The sequence below is a fragment of the Papaver somniferum genome, chromosome 5 (genome assembly GCF_003573695.1).
Source record: "Papaver somniferum cultivar HN1 chromosome 5, ASM357369v1, whole genome shotgun sequence".
In the NCBI taxonomy this organism is placed as follows: domain Eukaryota; kingdom Viridiplantae; phylum Streptophyta; class Magnoliopsida; order Ranunculales; family Papaveraceae; genus Papaver; species Papaver somniferum.
Window position 1 is genome coordinate 13,476,390 of NC_039362.1, and position 17,186 is coordinate 13,493,575.

General features: G+C 36.0%; 3 protein-coding genes across 3 annotated transcripts; 1 reads left to right on the plus strand and 2 right to left on the minus strand.

Annotated features, from left to right (window-relative positions):
• Nucleotides 1–8,399: 8,399 nt before the first annotated feature.
• LOC113281006 (palmitoyl-acyl carrier protein thioesterase, chloroplastic-like) lies at nucleotides 8,400–10,847 on the plus strand. Its single transcript, XM_026529635.1, has 6 exons — nucleotides 8,400–9,254; nucleotides 9,370–9,503; nucleotides 9,642–9,755; nucleotides 9,864–10,041; nucleotides 10,182–10,250; nucleotides 10,346–10,847. Exons 1-6 carry the CDS (start codon nucleotides 8,853–8,855, stop codon nucleotides 10,595–10,597), a joined length of 1,149 nt encoding a protein of 382 aa, XP_026385420.1. The 5' UTR covers nucleotides 8,400–8,852; the 3' UTR covers nucleotides 10,598–10,847.
• Nucleotides 10,848–11,315: 468 nt separating this feature from the next.
• On the minus strand, nucleotides 11,316–13,787 carry LOC113281007 (60S ribosomal protein L15). Its single transcript, XM_026529636.1, has 4 exons — nucleotides 13,645–13,787; nucleotides 12,660–12,826; nucleotides 11,879–12,076; nucleotides 11,316–11,747 (listed from the first exon to the last, which is right to left on the minus strand). The coding sequence occupies exons 1-4, from the start codon at nucleotides 13,646–13,648 to the stop codon at nucleotides 11,502–11,504; spliced, it is 615 nt and encodes a 204-aa protein (XP_026385421.1). The 5' UTR covers nucleotides 13,649–13,787; the 3' UTR covers nucleotides 11,316–11,501.
• A 1,773-nt stretch (nucleotides 13,788–15,560) lies between these two features.
• On the minus strand, nucleotides 15,561–16,937 carry LOC113278782 (uncharacterized protein DDB_G0286299-like). Its single transcript, XM_026527530.1, has 3 exons — nucleotides 16,777–16,937; nucleotides 16,162–16,273; nucleotides 15,561–15,911 (listed from the first exon to the last, which is right to left on the minus strand). Exons 1-3 carry the CDS (start codon nucleotides 16,935–16,937, stop codon nucleotides 15,561–15,563), a joined length of 624 nt encoding a protein of 207 aa, XP_026383315.1.
• Between the last annotated feature and the right edge of the window lie 249 nt (nucleotides 16,938–17,186).

Here is a 17,186-nt window from a genome sequence, read left to right on the forward strand (position 1 = left end):
TTGGTGATCTTGGAATTATATTGGAGTTTAGTCCATACAGATTGTCTAACGAATTATTGGGTGTGGTTGTTATACCCCCGCTTTTTCACCAAATTCACGTGGCTCAACAATCATCCCAACTGCGGGCCTGAGCTGAAAGATAACATCTCAATGGGCAACATGAACAAAGTTGTTGATCTAGTTATGCAAGAACCCATTAGATTGAATTCAATTCTCATCAACCAGATGTTTCAACCTCACTCAGGATCTCAAATACTGAGCATATACATCCTGGCCGAAGAGGAAGCTATCGAAGATAAATTAATCCGGAAACCTCACTGTATGTTCTATTGCAAATCCTGCATTAAAACACTTAAAGAGAAACAACCTAGTACATCATCTAGCTCTATGAAAATTATCCCTAGAAAACGTTTTGGAAAATCGGTGATTCAGCCCCTAAATTTATCATCTTCATCTGAAGAGTTTTACATGATGGATTAACTATATTTAAAAATCTAGGGAAACATGTAGGTGTTATTAATCAAGAATGTAGATCATGTAAGATTTATATTGAAGACCTTCAGCACATGTTCTTTCATTCTCCAGTGGCTATTAAATTTTCTTTGGCTCTCCTCTCGGATGTAGAACTGATCCATAAACAGGCATGAGTAGTAAAAAAATCATCGCGAGTTGGTTAGCTGAGAAAGGGAACTATGTAGCTTTCATGATAAGTAGTTGTGTTATGTGGGCATTATGGAAAAATAGAAATTGAGATATAACTCTTTAATATATTTCTTGGTTGAGCTCTCTTTATAAGCTGGTGCTCTCAGAATTATATCGGAGTTAGTCCACACAGATTGCCGAAAAAAATATTGGGTGTGGTTGTTATACCCCCGCTTTTTCAATTGGTATCAGAGCAGGAAAATACGCTAATACCTCATAATTCTGTGTTTGTAGATATCTCAAACAACATATCACCAGTTCAGAAACATTCTGACTTGGTTCAAAGCTCTGTTTCTCCTAATGAATCTGTCACGTCCTCTCCATTGACTGAAACTGTGTACAACTGGGAAACACGCCTAGATGAACAGTTGGATGATCTTTCAGATGAAAGTGATTCATATGATGGAAAATATGTTCATGAGGAAGTCTCGCAATACATCAAGCTTTTTGACCATCTCATAAAGAAAAAGAAGTCAACATCTTGCCTGACTGAGTTTCTGACTCCTCTCTGTCTAGAAAACAACAAAATGAGAAAATTCTTTAAAGGTTACGATTGTGGATATAATCTCTTACAATACCTTCTTAAATATCGTGAAGAAGATGTGTGTTCAAAGAATTCAGAATGTGAAAATCTTCGTCTAAATCTCTTTGTGTTGAGAGAAGAACTTGGATAATCTGAAGCAAGATGTTGCTCTCAACTTAGTGACAGAGAAAACGTTTTTTTCTCACGAGAAAAACAATTGGAGGCTGACCTAACTGCTGCTCAGAACAAGGTCAAGTTGTTGGAAGAAAACTTGAAAAATTTTAACCTTAGCTCAACAAAATTATCCACTATGCTGGGAGCTTGTAAAAAACATCGTGATACACAAGGTTTGGGCTATGAAAGAATATACGCTCCAAGTTGTGGTAAGATTGATTTTGTTGGTTCTAAAAGCAATTTCCTGCAGAAAAATATTACTTATGGAAAAAGTGAAAAATTACCTTCAGCGGCAGAATTTTCAAAGAACAAGGGTAGTCAACCTCCAAAGACAGCTCATATGAAAACAGTTATATCATTCAATCACTTGAAAATTTCTTTGAAGCTAATAATTTGTGTGGGACAGTTATTGTCGTCTTCCGAGAATGTTTCAATTATTGGAATGGGAGTTTAGAACAAATAACCATGATTGGATATAGCACAGTATGCGTACTTGTATGCTAACTATTGCAAGTTATTCCAAGTTTGGGAACCATGGTACGCATACCCGTATGCGTACTGATTGGTTTAGTGGAGGTCCGGGAACTAAGTACGCATACCGGTACGCGTACTGCGCGTGAGGTTCAAGTTCCGAGACTTTACTGCGTTTGGTGGTATGCGCACCCGTTCATGTACTGGTGAACATAAACTTAGTCCGACCACTTAGGTATGCGTACCCGTTTGCATACCTGAGTGGGTTATGTTCTAAAATCGGTTTGTTCATGAACTAATACATTTATATAATAAGGAATGCAATCTTTAGCAAACCGTGGCTATAATGTTCATGAATTGATTCGAGCGAATCAAAATCGATTTTTATTCATTTGTGTCTTGTATACTTCTATAAAAATATAAACAATTGAACAACTCTAGAACTAAATTAATTTGAGTCATTTGAACTAGTTGTGTTAAGATGAACAAGGTTGATATGAAAGTGTTCATACGGCTGTTGAGCCAACAAGGTGTACACGTTTAGGTACGATTACCCATATTTAAATGAAGTCACTTTTCATTTGTGTGTAACAAGCTAAGTTCGATCTAACGGTTGAAAGATATTAGCTTGAGTCTAATCAGGTTTTCATCTAACGATGAATATTGAATGCTTTGTCACCAAGGTAACATTCATTGCAAACCCTGATTTGAAGACTATATAAGGGAGAACTCTAGCAACTGGGAAACCTGATCCCCACACTCCATGTGTGATACTATTTGCGACTAGAGTTGATTCTTCTTTAACCTTAGGTTTTTCTAAAACCCCGTAGGTTAACGACTTGAAGACTTCATTGGGATTGTGAAGCCAGACCCAAGTATTTTCTATGTAGTTGTGTGTTCTGATGTTGTTGTTTTCTATCGTGATTGAGTACTATCTTCTCTAAGATTTGCTCGAGATTTAATCTCCGATAAATAAAATAAAAAGTAGTAACAAACATCTTTGTCTCATCGTTTGTGATTCCACAATATCTTGTTTCACTACCATACGATTAAGATTATTTTGAGGTGATTGATATTTATAGGCTATTTTTCGGGAATATAAGTCTGGTATATCAATTGGTTCCTGTTCACCTTGATTTATCAAAAGACAGAACAAAACTCATAGGTATATCCGTGGGAGACAGATTTATCTATTCGATAGACTTTTCTCTGTGAGACAGATTGGTTTATCAAGTCTTCGACTTTGGGTCGTAGCAACTCTTAGTTGTGGGTGAGATCAGCTACGGGAATTAAGTGCGTAGAGTCCTGCTGGGATTCAGAGACGTAAGGTGCGCAATTGTACCTTGATCAATGTGAGATTGGTTAGGGCTAAACTACATTCCAGTATGAAGTTAACTTGGAGTAGGCTAGTGTATGTAGCGGCTTAATACAGTGTGGTGTTCAAATCTGGACTAGGTCCCGGGGTTTTTCTGCATTTACGGTTTCCTCGTTAACAAAATTTCTGGTGTCTGTGTTATTTGTTTTCTGCATTATATTTGTTTATACAATTGAAATATCACAGGTTGTGCGTAAGTTGAATCAATTGTGAATCCAACCTTTGGTTGTTGATTGAATTGATTGACACTCGAATAATGATTTTTGATACCGGCCAAGTTATTTCTTATATTAATCAAGCTCACGGATTTATATCTGTTTGATTTGCTAATTACATTAAGAAACATAGATATAACTCTTCGATATACTTTTCTTAAGATTGAGTCTGAATGTCTAGTTGATTCTCTTGAAAGTATATTGGAGTTAGTACATACAGATTTCTAAGCGAAATATTGGGTGTGGTTGTTAGACCCCCGCTTTTTTAGAGCCAATTCTTGCTTGTAAAGATAACACAAAACTTTTTACAATTGTAAAATAAATAATGTCATAAGGACGGATGAGCCAATTCTCTTGAGACTAACTCTATTGACTTCTCTGATGTTTTTCAACAAAGAAAATGAGAGAATGTCAACACCCTTGATGAGTAAAATGCCCATCATGTTACAACTTGACTGCTTTCAGTTGTCCATCCTCTTTAAGACCGTGTGAGGATGCACATGATTCTCAAGAAGATATCTTCTTCTTGACAAAGTGGTTTTTGTTGTACCTTTTTTTTTCTTTTAAATAAAATAATGATCATCTTACTCTTGATCCTTGCTCCGGTTAATTAATTATTACACTTGGCAATATAAATGATCAATAACTCTTGAGATAATACTCTTTGTTGCTTGCTCTGAAAATAATTTTTTTTCTTTCCTTTAAGACAGTTGATTTGTTGTTTATCAACAAATGTCTTGTGCTCTAAATTTAATTGAGCTAAGATATTCTCTCACACGTTAAGAACTTGTTTTTGATATTTTGTTAAAACATGCTTCTAAAATAGGCTCCATTGGTTCCTTGGTTCTGAATTTTGGTTCATAACCACCGTGCAACAGTTCCATATTCCAACGGATGGTTCCAACACCGGCGTGTTTGGAAAATATGATATGTGACCCTAGGGTTTTCTCCCTATGATAAACATAAATATATATATATTAAGATTGTTTTTCCTTCTTAGATATATTCTGTAACCTCAAGAATTCTCCTGTGATATCATGAACTGCACAATGGATGGATGCAAAAAGGAAGAAAAACTTGAAGATGGAAAGATGATTGAGTTCCAAAGATCCTCTAATCATATACCTGTTTCTATGCATGCGATCTTGAATACAATTAACATGTTCAGATGTCATCTCAATTGGTTGGAAATCTTCTTCGAGATTTTGGGGTTGTTCGTGATCAACTTGAAATTGCAACAAAGAACCTTATCTTTCTGAAAAAGGAACTGGAAAGCAACTAGTGAACTCACTTTTGTTCGATCTCTGGTTTCTGATTATGTCCAAGTCTTTCAGTTTGGTTTTAGGAGTTGATCTTATTTTATCTAGGAAACTTCTTATGAGAATTTATTCATGTGTTTTAAGAAGGATAGCTAGGGTTTGGAATAGTAAATATTGTGATTACATATAGCTATTTCCGACGGTTTTCATCTTGTAATGTTTTTAGATTTATTTATTCAAATTCTAAGTTATTTGAAATATGATTTTGCAGCATTAATCTTTATTGGTTTTATATATTGCAAAAATATGTTATGGGATATGTGTGTTTACGTCCGTGAACTGTGATTATCTCATATATGCTCAAAATTTAAGTCTATATGTCTTTATGCAAATATTGATACAAGATACAATGAAATTTTGAGTATCCCGCAGTATTGATCTTTCCCTGATCCCTTCTATGTGAAAGTATTGTATGGCTCCATAAATTTTCTTATGTTGAGCATTTTCGATTAAATTAATCAACAAGGTCTTCTTGTGGTTAATTTATTCAAGTTTATTGGACACAAATTCATGTTTCATGTAATTTATTAATGTCCAAAGAAATCCTTCTTTTCTTGTAAAAGTAAGGTCACTCTTGTTGTTCTTTCGAGGTCGCTCTTGTTGTTCTTTCGGGAATGACATTTTATGGGGAAGAGTTCTTAATTGAACTTGTGCTTGATTGCCAAATCTTTGTGGGAAGTGCGGCTGTGGAATATTGTTGGAGTTATCTTGTATCTTTATAAACTCCTTGATGAATATACTAAGTTTCGAATATGTGAAATCATCGAAACAAAGTTAATATATTCTCTTTAGTCATGAATTATCTCTTTGATAATTTCATTATGATCCCGTAGTTTTCGTACCTTTGCCAATTTATATTCACAAAAAGGGGAAGAATTATTTGGTAGTTCACACTATATACATATGGTTTACGAAAGTCAAAAGATGATCATGTGAAAATCGCCTGGTAACATCTTACATGATTTGTGTGAGACAGTCATTTGATGTAGACTCGGAATGTTTCGTATTGATCATTCGGTCACTTGAAAATTTCTATGAAGCTAAAAATATATGTGAGACAGCTATTGTCGTCTTCCGAGAATATTTCAATGATTGAAATGGGAGTTTAGAACAAATAACCATGATTGGATATAGCAAAATATGCGTACTTGTATGCTAACTGTTACAAGTTATTCTAAGTCCGGGAACCATGGTATGCATACCCGTATGCGTACTAGTTGGTTAGTTGAAAGTCCGAGAACTTAGTATGCATGCCCGTATGCGTACCGGCGTAAGTTCAAGTCCGGGAATTCAACTGAGTTTGGTGGTGTACGATAGTATGCGTACCCGTTCGCATACTGGCGAACCCAGACCAAGTCCGTCCACTTAGGTATGCGTACCCGCTTGCATACTTGATTAGGTTATGTTCTAAAATCGGTTTGTTCATGAACTGATACATTTATAAATTAAGGAATGCAATCTTTTGCAAACCGTGGCTATAATGTTCATGAATTGATTCGAGTGAATCAAAATCGATTTTTCTTCAATTGTGTCTTGTATACTTCTATAAAAATATAAACAATTTAACAACTTTAGAACTAAATTCATTTGAGTCATTTGAACTAGTTGTGTTAAGATGAACAAGGTTGATATGAAATTGTTCATATGGCTAACTTTGGTTAACTATTGTTGAGCCAACAAGGTGTACACGTTTAGGTACGGTTAACCATATCTAAATGAATTCACTTTTCATTTGTGTGTAACAAGCTAAGTTCGATCTAACGGTTGAAAGATATTAGCTTGAGTCTAATCAGGTTTTCATCTAACGGTGAATATTGAATGCTTTGTTACCAAGGTAACATTGATTGAACCCTGATTTGAAGACTATATAAAGGAGAACTCTAGCAACTGGGAATCCTAATCCCCACAGCTCATGTATGATACTAGTTGCGACTAGAGTCGATTCCCCTTTAATCTAGGTTTTTCTAAAACCATTATATGTTAATGACTTAAAGACTTCATTGGGATTGTGAAGCCAGACCCAACTCTCTTTAGTTGTGTGTTCTGATCTTGATCTATTCTATCGTATTGAGTACTATCTTCTCTAAGATTTGCTCGAGATTTAATCTCCGATAGGCAAGACAAAAAGTAGTCACAAACATCTTCGTCTCATCGTTTGTGATTCCACAATACGATTAAGATTATTGTGAAGTGATTAATATGACTAGGTTGTTCTTCGGGAATACAAGTCTGGTGTATCATTGATATCACATGTTCTTTCATTGTCCGGTGGCTATTAAAATCTTCGTTGGCTCTCCTCTCGGATGTAGAACTCATCCATACACAGGCATGAGATGTAAACAAATCATGGCGAGTTGGTTAGCTGAGAATATGAACTATGTAGCTTTCAAGATGGGTAGTTGTGCTATGTGGGCATTATGGAAAAACTGAAACATCAAGGTGTTCAAAAACAAAGACCAACCTATTCATAGCATAATTAAAGAAGTTGTCTATTGGTTCAATTATTTTATGCCTCTACCCAAACGAGCTACCCTAAGAAGTCTGCAAAAAAGTGGATTCCACCAGGAAATAATTTGAACAAGCTTAATGTGGATGCCGCATTCGACAACTTCAAAGGTGCTTGGGTTGTAATGGCTAGGAACTCTGAAACTTGCTTAAACTTAATACAAATACATTTATAGCCACTGTTTTTGCTAATGTTGGTTATGCATTTATTTTGTGTGATCATACATGTACTTTTGTGGGGGCAATGACCTGCTCAAAGTTCTTCATTGGATTCAAGAGTTGAGACTTATGCAAGTTACAATTGAAGGTGACAATCAAAATATAGTAAAAAGCTATAATAGAGAAACTGAAAGTTTCCCGTGAGAAAATCAGAAGGTGTTAGTTGAATGTCAGTCCATGTTAAGCCAGTTAAGTGGTTATGTGGTTCAGTTTCCTAAAAAAAGTTGTAATAAACTAGCTAAGACTACCCGAACTAGTATTAAGTCTCAAATTTGATGGAATGATCCTCCATATATTTTATGTGGCGTCCTTAATCTTGTCCTTCTTGTTCTGGAGGTATGTTGTATCTGCATTTCCTTTTCAGTGAATGTTTTCATTTGTTTAAAGGGGTAGGATCCGTTGACATGGTTATAATGACATAATCTTTGCATGTTTAAAGGGATAGGATCTGTTGACATTTGTTTAAAAAGATGCGAAAAAGTTGTATTATTCACTCAAGTAAATTCAAGTTGGAAAATGATAAACTCACGGTGGAAAACCCACCGTGAATTCACCGAGAAACACAAAAAAAATATTGGGCCCCAAGTTAGTCACATCATACGAGAACAAGGGCAAGAACCACGTGGTTCTCCCTTGGTAATTGTAAAAACCATGTGCAGAATCAACAGTCTAAGTTAAATATGGATGTACATGAAACATTTCTATTGGGATATGCCATATATTCTTGCGTGTGACAACCCCATCAACCATTGACTTTGATGAACGAATACACAAAAAATTTGTCAAATCCAGAGAGGGCAGCAGGTAACCTATAATCCAACACTCCTTCATTTAGAAAACCTAAATATAAGCTTTATGATTCTCAATCACTAAAAAACTCCAAACACATAAATTAGCAGAATTAAGTGGTAAATCATTCATTAATCAAAGTAAATACCTATAATTAATTGATTATTCCTGATTAGATTAAACCCAAACCCTCTAAAGCAATCCAAATTACAACACCACTCAATCTTTGTACCATAATTCTCCTCCATCCATTGAAAGTTGTTGAGCTGCTGCACAAACCAAATCCAAAGACATTCAAGTAACTCCATTCTTCCTTGTTATTTCCATATACGTATAAATCTCCACTTGATAAAAAGATTTTTTTGAGAAAACTTGTCTTTGATTGTTTTGTTTTCTATATAAGTGGTTCAACCTACTAATAAAGAAAAACTTGATCGAACAAACATTACCCATAAAAGCGAAGCTGGCGTACCGCACTTTTCTAACGCTTAAATCATTTTCCGTGGCTTCTTTTGTAAGTAGTGGATGATAATAACTTTGTCTTCCATAAACACAAAAAAATGACAGCATTGTCGTGCAACGTTTCGAATCGTGCACATGGTTTATGTAATGAGCCAGAGATCTGGAGAAATGAAGGTATCCCAAGAGATGGATTTCGAAACACGGTGGGCATGAGATGTAATAAAAGGGAAGGAAGAAGATGTTTTGTTCTGAAAGCTAGTAGCAGCGGATATCAAAAGGTAGAGAAGATTAATGGCAGAAAAGTGAACGGTACGTACATTGAAAGGACTTACGATCGGGCACAAGAAAGCAATAGTTGGGATGGTGCGCCTGTTCATGAGTTTCAGCTGGGTAGATTCGTCGAAGGGCGGTTTGTGTACAGACAGTTATTTGTTATCAGGTCTTATGAAATTGGACCTGACAAAACAGCTACAATGGAAACTCTCATGAATCTGCTTCAGGTTGCTTCTCTTCTCTAGTCTTAACATTCATTTTGCAGCCTTATGCAACACTTTGTCTAGTTTTGAAGCTATTGCTAAAAGCTAAATACATATTTCCATTTTGTGGTGAGTGCAGGAAACGGCCCTTAATCACGTAATGAGCTCTGGCCTAGCTGGTGATGGTTTTGGAGCAACTCATGAGATGAGCCTCAGAAAACTTATCTGGGTTGTCACCCGCATACACATCCAAGTTGAGAAATACAGCTCCTGGTATGATTTGCTCTTTTTGAAATGCCAATCCTGATAAATCATGCCAACCCATATCACATATATTCATCTTGGATCATTAAAAGAAATGAAGAATAGAGTTAAATGGATTTTTCGATGTAACTTGTGAACATGGCACAGGGGAGATGTGGTGGAAGTTAACACTTGGGTAGATGCTGCTGGAAAGAATGGGATGCGTAGGGAATGGGAAATTCGGGATAATAAGACGCAACAGATAATAACAAGAGCTACAAGGTAAATTTCGATCTATTTCAATCTTTAAGCATACATAAAATGAAACTAAGGAGATCTTAAAACCGGTATGATAATATGCTGATAATTGGTTATATGCAATCCATTCAGTACATGGGTGGTCATGAATAGAGAAACAAGAAGGTTGTCTAAGATGCCAGAACAAGTGAGGCAAGAGGTGAAACCCTTCTACCTGAATAGAGCTGCAATCGGTGAAGCAGTAGATGATACAGCTAAAATTGACAAGCTCAGTAATGATACTGCAGAGAGCATCCGTTCGGGTTTAGCTGTGAGTGCATACATATGCCTAAATACCACAATGCTTTCCAATTAACAAAGAAAATACCATACTTGTATATGTTTACTCACATCGCCATTACAGTTAACCCCCTTCAGCAGTTAACTCTTTGTCTATGTGCAAAATTACAGCCTAGATGGAGCGACATGGATGCCAATCAACATGTGAACAATGTGAAATATATCGGATGGATTTTAGAGGTAACTCCCTCCGTTCTCAGTTATCTGTACATTATGTATCTGCCAATTCTGTACTGATATTCGAAAGCCATCTATAAAATTTTCCCTTATTGCAGAGTGTACCTATAAATGTATTGGAAGACTACAATCTCACAAGTATGACACTAGAATTTCGACGCGAGTGCCGGCAATCAAATTTGCTAGAGTCCTTGACAGATATGGAAGTAATTGAAGCTGAAGAAACAACCAACAATGGAAGCAAAACTAAAGCAGATTTTAGAAGCACACACCTAATTCGAATGCAACGAGATAAAGCTGAGATCGTGCGAGCAAGAGCAGAATGGCGATCCAAACAAAAACACAAATGAATAGGACTATTAGATGTTTATAAATATTTATCACTCAATTTATATTCTTTTTGGGTTTTTGTTGTGTTTTTTTTCCTTTTTTCTGTCAGGAATTACAACCCTCGTGTTTAGTACATTTTGGTGTTTGTGAGTATCTTGGAGTTGTGAGCATTAAATTTTGTGAGGACAAGCTTTTTTTCTGCCTAGTAAAATTTGAGCATTATTATGTATTCCTAAATCAAACCCACAATGGTTCTTATCAGTAGACCAATTTCATTGTTTTGGTTGAATTAGGAAAAATATTTACTTTCTCTGTAAATAAGATTTATATTTTTGAGAAATGAAAAGAATCCATAGTCAAACAACCATTCCTAGTTCCTACTTCCTACCACATTATAACCTAAAAAAAGGTGCTCCTAGTCTTCCAGGTGACACTCATACATAGCAACATTGAAACATTATCATACAGTCAGCTAAATGGATCACTAGAGATCCCAGGCAATACGATGACCATTGGTATGTTGCATGACCTAAATAACCTGTTTGACAAAATCTTACCCAGTAGACGGTATATACTCTGCAAATATAACACGGACACTACTGGAATGAGCAACAACTGAAATGACAATAGTAAAAGCAACATTCATTTGCACTTGAAAAACAGCAGTGTTGTGTGTCCGTCCTAAATTTACCCAACAAGGTGAATAACACAGGCCTACCACTCATTTGAGAGAATGTAACTAACAATACAGCAACAAAGCAAATGTTAAATTGCTTAAATGAAAAAAATAGTATCTAATCTTCACTTCAAAAGTAGGGTAGCTTAAGCATCAAGATGTAACAGCAATCTATAGAACCACAAAATTGTACTAGAGTATTCAGAAGTACCATAGAAATCCACAACAAGAAAGCATGAAACCAAAATCTAACGGTAACGACGGAGAGAGACAGTGTTGTTTCTCTTCCAGGTGGCCCTTCGGGATGGTCTTGCCTTGGTGTTCAAATGTCCCCTACCTCGCAGACCCCTGTATTTCTTTCCAGCAGATGTGAGACCACGAAGTTCCCTATGCTTGTGAACAGGATTGCAAATCCAGTTGATTCTGGGGTCGTTACGAATAGCATTGTGTGCAGCATCCACAAGAATGATCTCAAAATATTTGTAGGTAGAATCCTACATTATGAAAAAAGAAAACTAGGTTAGATAAATAAAGAAACTAACTCTACCGCACATTGTTGATACAGAAACGGATCAGGAAGAAGCAAGAAAATTCATAAAGATATTTCATTACAAGTAATACAAACCTCATTGATCCAGTAGGAGTTGAGAACTTTGAGCCCGCCCAATTTACGTCCAGCACGTTCCTCAGCAACTGACCTCTTGTTCCTTTGGAATTTCAATTGGGTAATACCTTGGTTCTTAGGCTTACCGTACACAATACCCTTTGGAACAGGCCTCTTGCGACCACCACGTCTAACACGTACACGATAAATGACATAGCCCTGCAAAGCGAGACATCCAACAACTATATTAGACAACAAATGTATGCTGCACTGCTGCACTTGAAGAGCAAGTAACAAATGATTCCCATAACTCGGACAATGCTGATAAACACAAATAACAAAGCAACAATATCTGTGCCTGAAGAGATACCCAATACCATGAATAGGAACAAATAAAGAACTCGTGTCGAGAATTCGAACCCATGATAGGGGGTTCTGATTAATAAACACATGCTTGCAATGAGACAATTAGCTAATGCTTTTAACAAAAGAACAAGCCATTTTAAAATATTAATACTTCACATTTTTGAAGTCTACAACCCACAACAGAAGAACCGAAGCCTAACACCTTTGAAGCATTGCAAAAGAAAAGAAAAGGGGGCAATTAACCCATTTACAGCTTCATGCAAAATCCCACAATCCACACGACTTGGCTAACAATAAATTTAAAATTACCTAACTTAAAACCTAGTCAAAAATAAAGATTTCCATTGGATTTGCATCATCCAAACGCTAAGCACAATGTGTACATCAAATGGACTGAAAACAGCAAGTAAAGCTGAAATTTAAGACTTTCCATTACCTGCTTGGCCTTGTAACCCAAACGCCTAGCCTTATCAGGACGAGTAGGACGGGTAACACGGCAAATTGAAGGATGTTGACGATATTCCCAACACCTCACCCTCTGCAAGAACCTCATCACATCGGATTGTTTCTTCCTCCATAACTCTGACACGTACTTGTAAGCACCTGCCAAAAAAACACCAGCCATTACAAACATTAATCCCAAAACCCTTATCAAAGAAATACAGAACATTTTAAAAGGAGAAACCCTAATCTCTAAAAGCATACATTAAGCAGATAATACACAAAAATATACAAATTCAAGCAATACCCCGGGATTCTTCTCCAACAAAACTAGATAGCTACAAAACCAAAGAAACACAATGAACACCAGCCATTACATACATCAACCCCAAAACCCTTATCAAAGAATACAGAACATTTTAAAAGGGGAAACCCTAATCTCTAAAAGCATACCTTAAGCAGATAATACACAAGAATATACAAATTTAAGCAAAACCCCACAATTCTTCTCCAACAAAACTAGAACTCGAGTACCATTTTTAGCTACAAAACCAAAGAAACACAATGAATTACACAATACAAAAACCCTAATCACAAATACAAATAAAGGATAACCTGCATACATTGAGCAGATTACAAACAAATCTAAGCAAAACCCACAGCAATCCTAGCATCATTTCTAGGTCACTAATCTATGGCGGAAGCAGTTGAAAAAACCCTAATCACAAATACGGATAAGGGATAACCCTAACCTCTAACAACATACTTCAAACAGATTAAAACCAAATCTAACAACCCCCACAGCTCTTTTCCATTAAATATTACACTTCTATAGTACAGAATCTAAGAAAAACACTCTCAAGGATACAAAAAACCTTAGCATTACAAAGCCAGATTCAAGAAACTACAGATTATAACTAGTATGTTGAGATCTCAAGAATATGGACATGAGCAGGCATGGGATTTAAGGATAAGCTTACCCATAGCTTAGTTCTTCGTGCTTAGTTCTTCGTCTTCCTCTCCCGCAGGTTTTCTGAAGTGTTTGGAAAGACTATGGAAACCCTAATAACATTTTAAACCTACAAACGGGTAGAAAGAATTGATATGCGCCGTTGATTTTTAAGGATAGGGATCTACCGCTAAAATATAGATTAGGCGCAACATATTTTGAGTACGGCACTGATTATCAAAAGGCGCACCCCAGTACCCGGTGACCCGGTCACTCTGGTTGATTCGGTTCCAGTTCTAAATCCCAAAATTAGCCCGGCTAGTTTGAGGTCTAAAAGAATAATTGAGCCAATCGATCAAAGGGAGGGAAGATCTTTATATGGCCATTTTTTTTTTGTAAATTATATAACATGTGATCAATTGACACAAAAGTATTGGATTCTCTTTTGGTAGTGTGCACCTAGAAATCCAAAAAATGCTCCTCCCTTTTGGTCCAATTACAATAACTCTTTATGTAATCTATGTTTTTAGGAGTATAATAGGAAAGCAAATTCTAATATAACATATCTAAATCCGTGCTTTGGAATTTTACAAATTTTATCTCGTTGGAAAGGTTATATAAAAATCTACGCAATAAGTACAAACAACAATATCAGTCTGGCTAAATTCGGGCATATGCCACTTAATTGGGGCCTATATCTAGATGACAAAATAGGGTCATTAAGAGATATTTCATAGAAACCCCTTATCCACTATTTATATTAATACCTAATATACTCTTGTTAAGTTAGTGCTAATTCGGATTATTAAATAATATTTAATCAAGCTAATCCTGAAATTAACTTTCATTAATGCATAATCAGCAGTTGTCAAAAAATTTAATTTTCTTTCGAAAGACTCGATCCAGAATCGGTTTATGTTAGTTAATTTGTAAACCGATTCTGGGTTGAGTATTTTCAAATGACGAAGTAAACCCAGAATCGGAGTTTGAACGATACCCAAATAAACCGATTCACAAAATCGGTGTTTATATGTATATATATAATCCGATTATGCCTTGCTTTCAGAAACAAAATATTCATTACATAGTTTAGGAAATTAACGCAATACATATAGGATTCGATATGGGGATTCTAGAATTTGACACATCAAATGCTCGTCAATGAACCTCCGAGCACGTCGGTACAACGTCGTGTATTCTTTGTGGTGAATGAACTTTCTTTCCCCATTACGAATTCTCCATAGCCCGTTGAAACGTTCCAGCTGAAATTCACTGAATTCTTATATGTTAGTATGTGACTAGTGTAGTTGACATAGGTATAAAAATGATCGCATTACTCACTTTTTCCCTAAGAGGAGCTCGTGGATGATAGTGGTACACCATATTTCTAACTATTACGTACTCTCGCATTGCCCCTTTAATGTATTGGAATCGAAATGCCAAGTCTCTCCATTTGCGGTTGTTGGGATTTCTGGTACGCCCGTAAAGGAACTCTTTAACTCTCTTCCAAAATATTGAATAGATTTTATTCGGACGTTCAGGGAACGTATTAGCAAAGGATTTAACGAGACACAAATCTTCATGCGGTTCCCACTCCATTTTCTAGGTTAAGTGTGTGATATGGGAGTGGCTGAAAGAGGTTGTCCTTATATAAATAAGGACTCAACGGCTATATTTTTCAAATTCAAATCACACAACCGGAGTTTATGTATGTCCACATAATCCTATTATGTCCTTGCAAAATCATAAAAATTGTGCCTCTCAACAATCAGGCTTTTTTAATGCACATGTAATCCGATTCTTGGAAAACAAAGTTACAGAACTTTTCTTCATAACAATCGGATTACATTTATGTACATAAAAACCGATTATAGACTTCAAAAGTTACAGGAGTTTTCTTCATGACAATCGGATTTTAGAAAGGTACAAGTAAACTGATTCTTGGCTTCAAAAGTTACAGGAGTTTTCTTCATGACAATCGGAAGCCCAACTGCCTTTGTAACCCCATAATACCTTTCCTCTATCACCGGGTATCCCTAAAGGTGGATCATCAGGGTCGCGAGAAAACATCTTCAGTGGGTCGGGCATGTGGTCACCTTTCTTCTTCTTTGGTCCATCTTTCTTCTTACCTTTTTCTTGAGCGTCTCCTACTTGGTCTTGTTGTTTAACTTCTTGTTCTTGAACGACTTCTCTTATCTCTTCATCAACTTCCTTATCACTTGCTTCTTTTTCACTTTCATCCTCACCTTCTTCTTCATCATCACTTTCACTGTCATCACTTTCTTCATCACCACCTTCCTTGCCACCACCTTCCTCATCACTTTCTTCTTCAACACTTTGCTTGCCACGACTTTCTTCTTCAACACTTTTCTTGCCACGACTTTCTTCTTCAACACTTTTCTTGCCACGACTATCTTCGTCACTTTCACTCTCCTCACCACCTTCTTGTTCAATAGGTGTATTAGAATCAGATTCTTCATGTGTTGGTTGCTCCGCTTGAGGTGGTGGGTCATTGATGATGATCCCTTTAGCTTTACTCGCCGGGGACCCTTCGGTGGGAAGCATTCAAATTTTGACCGCCTTTTCGATGAGGTTCCAAAAGCTTAAGAGTAGCATGGTCATGTTTCTTCTTATATTTCTTTTCGGCTTGATTTTTTTGCCTGTAGAATATGTATTTAAGCGATAAAAAACAATGGAATATAATGCATTTTTAAAGTCAAGGTACATAATCGGTTTACTCGATATAATATAAAGTCTGATTCCTTACATAATAAATCAAACAATCGGATTTTGTTAAGTGCTAATGTAATTCGATTCTAGAAATCGGTTTACTCGATATACATATAAAGTCTGATTCTACACAACACAATCAGTTTTTGTGAAGACATATGTAATCTGATTCAGCAAAATAAAGATCCAGGAATATTGGCTATAACAATCGGTCTATTTATATATTAACATTCCCCGATTCCTTTTCACGTGCAGAACAATCAGTTTATAAATATACGAACATAATCTGTTTCTAACAAGCATCGGATTACTTCGACATTAACGTAAATCGATTCTGTGAACACTAAAATTTTTTGATTTCAAAATTCTCGATTTCTAACCTAATGCATGTTACTAAAACCTAGTTTAGAGGATTAGGTTGATAGAAAAGTACCTGATTCGACCAATTTCCTCATCTTGTGCGATACGAGAGGCATCGGATTTCTCGAGCACTTCCTTATTTTTCTTTCGAATCACTTCAACTATTCTGGGATCGTTTTCACTAGAATAATTCCTGTTAGTAGCATACTTCACTCTTCTTGATGATTTCGACATTTTATAGAAGAAAGAAAACGATTAATCGTTTTTGGATCGTCGATAATCGTCGATTTTTGGTTTCAAAAAAATGAAAAAAAAAGCAGTAGAAGAGATGAAGAATCGGTTTTTAGGTTGGGAATGAAAACTGATTTTAGTTTTATTATTTAGAGTTGATGAGGGTAATTTAGCAATATTAATATTTTTTTAGAGGATAATATTGGTAGTTGCTTTAAATTTAGACACCCCTTATCATTGTGTATTCGGTAG